The 7,814-nt window shown below is 49.1% G+C and overlaps 1 protein-coding gene across 1 annotated transcript; it reads left to right on the top strand.

Annotated features, from left to right (window-relative positions):
- Window positions 1-6,839, top strand: LOC308492461 (radial spoke head 14 homolog). The gene is made up of 4 exons (XM_081037528.1): window positions 1-42; window positions 1,213-1,470; window positions 2,481-2,583; window positions 6,547-6,839. Exons 2-4 carry the CDS (start codon window positions 1,272-1,274, stop codon window positions 6,758-6,760), a joined length of 516 nt encoding a protein of 171 aa, XP_080893654.1. The 5' UTR covers window positions 1-42; window positions 1,213-1,271; the 3' UTR covers window positions 6,761-6,839.
- The last annotated feature ends 975 nt before the right edge of the window (window positions 6,840-7,814 follow it).

Below are 7,814 nucleotides of genomic sequence, written 5' to 3'. Positions count from 1 at the left end.
GGCAACGGGCGTGCGCTACGGGGACCGCACACGCTAAGGCAGGTGAGCGGGCGGTGGCCGGACAGGGGTCCGGGAAAGGGGGCCCCCCGGACCACACCAGTCCGGCTCACACGGGGTTGGCTTCCTCACACCCCAAGGCTCTCTCATCTTTGGCCGGACTCCCGCAGGCCGTGCCCCTTACAGGAAGGCCGGCCTCCCCCTCTGGGCCCGTGGGCGCCTCCGAGGGGAGCCCAGATCGGCAACGGCCACGTCTCTCCCAGCCTGGCTTCCTCCTCCCCTTGTCACCTGGTGCCTGGAATCAGAGTGTGGCTCACCTCTTTTACTGGAGTAGATTCCTATAGGGCTGGGGGCCTGTGACTGCCACTAAATGCGACAATAACAGCGGCCACCATAATTACCACAGCCAGTATATCTGGAGCCCTTGTGTGCCCGGCTCATGAGTATTAGTTAATATACACAACTCTGGGAGAGAGGGAAGGAAGTGCTTTTATCACCTGCCTTTGCAGCTGTAGAAAGACACAGATAGAGGAAGTATTAATAACTTGTCAAGGGTCACCCATGATTTGGGTCTGGAGCCCGTTCTTAACTACTAAACTACACACTGCCTATAGTTGCTCAAAGTGTGTGTGTGTGTGTGTGTGTGTGTGTGTGTGTAATAAAAATAATTCAGTCTTTAATCTTAATTCCTTTTTTTGCGGATTGTCAGAGCATCTGAATATGGGTCTTTGATGGGTGAATGAGCTGGACCCGGATTTGAACATCAGCTCCTAGCCTTACCAGTTCTGTTACCTCCAGCAAGATCCTATCCCTAAACCTCAACTTCCTCCTTTGTAAAATGTGGATAATACAAGTCCCCTTCTTCTGGGGTAGTTGATTTAGATATCAGCTGGCACAAGCGAAACACTAAATGTAGTGACCATATTAGTGTCTATCTCTTTGGTGCCTTTGACCAAAGGCCCAGCCTGTAAAGTGTGAGTGGTTTCTTCTGTTGTTAAGTATGAGAGAACTCTGGAGTTTGCAGTTTGGACTGCTGCTTACCTTCACTGTGACCTTGAGCAGATCCATTCATTGCTCTCAGCCTTAGTTTGCTCATCTGTAAAACGGATGTATAAATATCCACCTGGCTACCCTTACATTTTTGAGGATCAAATGAGAAGTAGCTTCTAAATCACAGTAATAATAACGACAACTTTTTTGGGTTCTTTTAATCAGTGGTTTCTATAGAGCTTCGGTTTGAAAGCTAGAGAGTCACCCTCTGCAGGCGTGGAAAGATGGCCCATGCCCGGATCTCTATGTACCTTCCCCCTGACATCAATCCCACCCAGGCTTCCATTGCCTATGGCTGCCGGGCTCTGCCCAAGCTGAACAAGGAGCTGCAGTCGGAGGACCTGCTGACAAGGCAGAAAGCTCTCATGGCTTTGTGTGACCTCATGCATGACCCTGAGCATGTCTACGTTGCCATTGACATAGGTGAGAATGTCACAACCCAGGTGACCACGACTGGGGTCTGGATGGCTCGAGGTGGGAGGAGCTGAGGTGACCTGGCCCCTTCACAACATCCCTCCCAGCTGGTCAGTCAGTCCTTTTGGGACACCCCTAGTGGCTGACCCAGAGCCACAAACCAGACCCTCTGCTTTGACTCAACCGAGTTGCCCCAAATTCATGAATAGCCCAGTTTATCTGTTTCATCCACAAGGCTGTCACAAAGGTAGGCACACTACTGAAACCAACATGTATCTGGGACCCCTGTCCTAATTACCAACTCCTAATTACCAACATAAGAGTTGAGGTCACACCTGTCTCAGATCAGGTACATGATGGATGTATTATCACTTCTCCCTCCAGCCTTAGCTGAAGGGCTGGTTTAATTCCAGAGGCAGCGATGGTCCTGGCATGGCCTTGGACACTGGGTGGAGCTTCAGTAATAAGGGTTGCTATTTAATGAGCTTGACTCTGGCCCAGCACCACCCCACGTGCAGTGTCCATGTTATATTAGTCCTCATAACACCTGCTCTGGGAGGGAAGGAGAATCCTCAACCAGCAGGTAAGAAATCTGAGACTCAGAGAATGGATGTGAGGCTAGGGTGGCCCAATCAATAAGTAAAGCAGGAATTTTATTTGCTCAATCTGGCATTCCTAAATGTAGCCCATTCGAGGGTACGTGACTATTTGGGGACAAGGTTGGAATTGGATCCCTGGTCTCTCCAAATGAAAAGCCCATTCTCTCAACCCCATGGTGGACTGTGAGAGAAGGCACTATTAGGAAGTGTAAGAAGGGTGTTAGGTGAAATGGTCCCTGGGTGTGAGCACACAGAGCCCCCTGCAGTGACTCTGAAATACTTCCTAACCATAAAGGTTCCCCCGTCACCACCCCACAAAGCAACAGAACCTCTTGTTGCCTGATGTTGGTTCACCCATTGACTTGTAGGTTAGTTGATTTCTGAGATTGGTAAATATTCAAAGTTTTCTCTGCTTCGCAGGCTGCTTGGAGAGCCTGAAAGCTTTGCTGAAAGATTCTAACACCATGATTCGGATCAAGGCCACCGAGGTGCTGTACATCATGGCGACCCATAACGCGGGCAGGTGGGCAGCTGTCTCTGGAAACCAATGTCAGGCTTTGGAACCACACCACACCCCGAGGTGGCATGCCCTTGAATGACCTTGAGGACTCTGATTTTTGTCTGTAGAACAGTTCTTTGGCTGGACTTCTTTTTGGCCAGAATAAGTCTCTGGAGTGGTTTTAGTTGCCTCCATGGGGGCCTAATGTGGCCCTCTGTTCTAGACCAGCTTTTCTGTGAGTTTCCAGCTCTGAGCTTCCCTCTTTGAAAGTGGAAAGAAAGTTCAGGCCCCACAACAATTTAGCTTTTACCTGTGACATTTTAACCTTTTCTTGGCTCTTTGTGGGGACCCTAGTTCCCTCTCCCAGATTCCTACAGGGCCTATGGCTTTGGCTCCTTTTCATTCCCACACAAATGTTAAGATACCAGCCTCAAAGTGCACACCTAATCTGGGCTGGTGGCTCCAACAGTGCTCATGGTTCTTCTAAGTTTCTGGCATCTGGAAATGTCCCTTTCCTGTGTAAGCACAGTTTTGAATTTTACATTTTTTTTTAAAGCAGTTCATCTAGCATTTTGGTTAGAAGTGTGTGTGTGTGTGTGTGTGTGTGTGTGTGTGTGGTGGTGGTGGTCAGAGGTGCTTTCCCACATTAGCTCAGTTCACCCTCTTGATCTGGGATTACTAGTTTTACTTTGTCTTAAAAATGGATCCAAAAATCACAAAGAGCCCTTACGCCATGCCAGGGACTGCTGCCCAGTGTGCACATGCCCCGCAAGAAGGGGGGAGGCAGAGTGATAATAATAGTACTGACAGATGACATCATGGTGGCAGGGTGCTCTCTGTCTGCGGGCGTGCTTTGTAAACAACAGACGCCCCTTCAGAGACACTTCTCATTCTTTCAAGGATGTCAGGGTGTCTCACAAAATTGAAGATCTCTCAGTCCTGTCTCTTCAAACAGTCAGTGCCTCAGTGTCCTCATGTGCACCTGCTCATGGGGAAGGGAACTAACGGAGTTAATGCATGTGAAGTGCTCAGCCAGCCTGGGGACACCTCGGAAATGTCCACCCCATGTTGGCCTGGGTGTCCGCTCCTGTCTCAGGACTGCTGCCTCCCTCTTCCCGAAGACGGCCTCTGAACTCACACGTTCACCTGCTCAGGCAGGTGCCATCTCCAGATAGCACCTCGGCTCTCAGTCTCCTCCTCCTCCCAGCTCCCCGATTTCTCTCAGGGTTCTAACTTCGAGTCCCTCGCAGGGGATGTGGCCAGCCAGCCCAATCACATGTGGAGTGTAGTTGGTGTGGATGGGCTGAGTGTGAGGAGGTAGAGCCACAGGAAGACTCGAAAGGGAGTCTCTTTAAAAAAAGAGTGAGATGATTATAAAAGTCTCTACAAAATTTTTGTATGCAGATTCATTCATTAGTCTTTGAATCCTTGCTCCACTTAAAAAAAACCAAAGCTGCAAATTCACACACACCAAGAAGGGCAGACCCGTGCAGGGGATGGAGCGGTGGGTGTGGCCACAAGCCCCGGGGGACGAGGGGGGTTCCGCCCTTTCCTGCTCTGTGTCCTGGCAAGACTCTTGGTGGAGTCTCGCCGTGCCCAATAGGGGCCAGAGGAACAAAGCGTATCTCATTCTTCCTGCTCCTCTTTTCTCTTTCTGGGACTGATACAGGTGAGGGGTGACCGACGCTGAGAGGAATGATTGACCTTGGTGATTAGAAGGAAACTACCAGCTTAGTGAGGGTGACGGTGGGTTTGTTTAGTGGCTTTAGGAAGTCGGGGCAGGGGGAGGAGGGCTCCCGTCTGTGGCCACGTTATCAGGATGTGGCTGAAGAAACTGTCACTGACCAAGGACCTATGCATCCCAGGGACGCACTCCTGCTCTCTACCAACCCTTGTACTGACCTGAGTGAGGCCACTCACATGCCCAGAGTCTAGGAGTCCCAAACCCCGGCTGCCACATGGGACAAAGGGCCAGAACTCACCAGGGACAACTTCTGAAGTTTGCCCAGTGGTGATCATATAACTGAAGCCAGTAGCTCTCAAAGCCCGTCAAGCTCTAAGCAACTAACTGCGATGGGCAAGGGGATGAGGGTGGAAGCCTGGGGCTTGGTATCTTGTCACCTTGAGACATTAGTGCATATGACAGCCCCCACACATGACGGCCTCCCAGGTGGCCTGGCCCCCCACCCCCCCGCCCCTCTTGATCTCCTCCTGGTGAGTGGGGCAGATGCCCTGATGGCAAACAGCAGATTTACAAAGCAGGAATGACACGGAGTGGGCAACTAGGTGCTGACTGAAGCTCAGGCCCCTCAGGCCAGGTGGGCAGGAAAGGCCCTGCAATGTGGGTGTCCCACTGTGATTTTCCTCTCCAAGAACGACTTAGAACTCGCCATGGGGCTAAGTCCTGGCTAAGTCCCGGCCAACAAGGCAAAGGCAGAAACACATTAGTTGAGCACTTCTTCCTGTTTTTTTTTTTTTTTTTTTTTAAGATCTTATTGGGGAAGGGGGACAGGACTTTATTGGGGAACAGTGTGTACTTCCAGAACTTTTTTCCAAGTCAAGTTGTTGTCCTTTCAGTTTTAGTTGTGGAGGGCACAGCTCAGCTCCAGGTCCAGTTGCCGTTGCTAGTTGCAGGGGGCGGAGCCCACCATCCCTTGTGGGAGTCGAACCGGCAACCTTGTGGTTGAGAGGACACGCTACAACCAACTGAGCCATCCGGGAGCTCAGTGGCAGCTCAGCTCAAGGTGCCGTGTTCAATCTTAGTTGCAGGAGGTGCTGCCCATCATCCCTTGTGGGGCTAAATGAGTTGAACCAGCAACCTTGTGGTAGAGAGCCCACTGGCCCATGTGGGAATAGAACCGGCAGCCTTTGGAGTTAGGAGCACAGAGCTCCAACCGCCTGAGCCACCGGGCCAGCCCAGTTGAGCACTTCTTGTGCATTGTGCACACAACACACTGAATTCTCACTTATTCCTGACCCCAGCCTTGAGTCATGTGACCGAGGAAGTCCTCTTGACAGGTGAGATTTGATCTAGCAGTTAGTTGATTAATCAAAAGAAATGGTTAAAAAGCTGGGAATCGAAGACATTGTATATTCCCTTTAAACAGTTCATTTTAACCCCAAACAGAAATGATTAGGAATTCATCAATCCCTGTGTGCCACCCAGGCCTTTTCCTGGCTATGGGCCCACTGGTTGTTGTTTCCCATCATCTTTTTGCTTAAAGCACACCTGTAACATCATCTAATTTGCAGCTTTGGTTTCTTTTCACGTAGAGCAAGAACTCAGACATTAATGAAGTAATCTGCATGCAAAAATCTTCTATAGTCTTTTACAATTATCAATTTTTTTAGAGACTCGCTTTTGAGTCTTCCCAAAGCATTCAACTTGGTTTTCATAAGGAAATGAAAAAAAAAACACACCTCTTCTTTCCTCTAATTGGCTTACCTAATATTTCATTAACTTATATCATTATAACAACATGCATAACAGGTATACATAGGTTTGGAGGCAAGTGGCTGGCTGCCAGCAAGCTGGCAACTCAGCTGGGAGGAGCGGGAGGGGCAGTGAGCGGCTCACTGTCCTGGGGCATCAGTGCTGGTCAGGTGGAGACAGGTGGTCAGTTCAAGGGAGTTTGGCTACGAGCTTCTGCTGCCTTAGTCCCATTTTACAGATGATAGGACTGAGGCTCAGAGGAGTGAAAGGAAGGATCCAGGGCACAAAGAACTCAAATCAGAGTCCTAGCTAGGAAGGGGCAGAGCTGTGACTCTTTCCACCACCACACCAGCCACTCTGCTCTCGTGGCCTGGAGGGATTCCAAAACATGTGGTTCACCTCTGGCCTTTGTCTTCTCTCAGGTAGACAGAGGGATGTCGTCTGCACCAGCCAGCCTGGGTAGGGGGTGAGGGAGGGCAACGGACTCTCAGTTCTTCCCGGATCCTCTCCGGGCTTGGTCTTAGTTGTGTCTAAATCTGACTTGTCTTCCCCAGAGAAGGCTTTTTGAAGCATGACGTCATCGTTGCTCTGTCCTTCCTGCTGAACGACACCCAGACAGCCTGTCGGGAGAACCTGCACTTGGCCTTCAAGCACCTGGCTCAGCTGCCTTCAGGTAGGCTCGCAGTGGGCACTTGGGCGGCCCCTTCGTCTCCTCTCCGGGTCAGGTGTGTACTGCATGCAGCTCACAGTCTACAGCACATTTTTTAAAAAGTTATGCTTTAATTAAGGTACAACATACGTGTTAAAAGGCACCAATCATATATGAACATTCGATTAAGTTGTACTAAGTGAACATGCTGCAGCACCATTTCCCAGATCAAGACAAGTAGGTCGGCAGGTCAGCTCAGTTGGTTAGAGTGTGGTGCTCTTAGCAACAAGGTTGCTGGTTCGATCCCCACATGGGCCACTGTGAGCTGCGCCCTCCACAACTACATTGAAACAGCTACTTGACTTGGAGCTGATGGGTCCTGGAAAAACACACTTAAATAAATAAAAAGATTTTTTTTTAAAAAAAGGACATATGTAGAGTATCGCCAGCTCTCCAGACTTCCCACATGCCCCATACCAGTTACTACCCATCACCCAAAGGTAAACAGTATCTTTGATTTATAAAACCATAGATTAGTTTATGCCTCTTTTTAAACTTCACGTAAGTGGAAACATACGATGTCTGACAATTAAGTTCGTGAACTTGGTGCATCGATATTTCTTTAAAAAAATTTTTTTTTGCATCGATGTTTCTAAGCTTTTTTGATATCAGAGGGATTATTCATTATGAATTTGTACCAACTGTATAGTTAACCAAGTTTGCCATTTAGAAGTGCTGAAAAGGCTGCATGAAAAAGTTAGACGACCTGAACTTTTCACCAACAATTCATGGCTCTTGCATCACGACAATGCACCAGCTCACAGGCACTGTCTGTGAGGGAGTTTTTAGCCAGTAAACAGATAACTCTATTGGAACACACTCCCTACTCACCTGATCTGGCCCCCAGTGACTTCTTTCTTTACCTGAAGATAAAGGAAATTTTGAAAGGAAGACATTTTGATGACATTCAGGACATCAAGGGTAATATGACGACAGCTCTGATGGCCATTCCAGAAAAAGAGTTCCAAAATTGCTTTGAAGGGTGGGCTAGGCGTTGGCATCAGTGCATAGCTTCCCAAGGGGAGTCCTTCGAAGGTGACCATAGTGATATTCAGCAGTGGGGTACGCAGCACTTTTTCTAGGATGAGTTCACAAACCTAATTGTCTGACCTC

This window comes from Rhinolophus hipposideros, assembly GCF_964194185.1.
Source record: "Rhinolophus hipposideros genome assembly, chromosome: 24".
NCBI lineage: Eukaryota > Metazoa > Chordata > Mammalia > Chiroptera > Rhinolophidae > Rhinolophus > Rhinolophus hipposideros.
The sequence above is the reverse complement of the archived record's forward strand: the minus strand, read 5'-3'. Positions and strand labels throughout refer to the sequence as shown.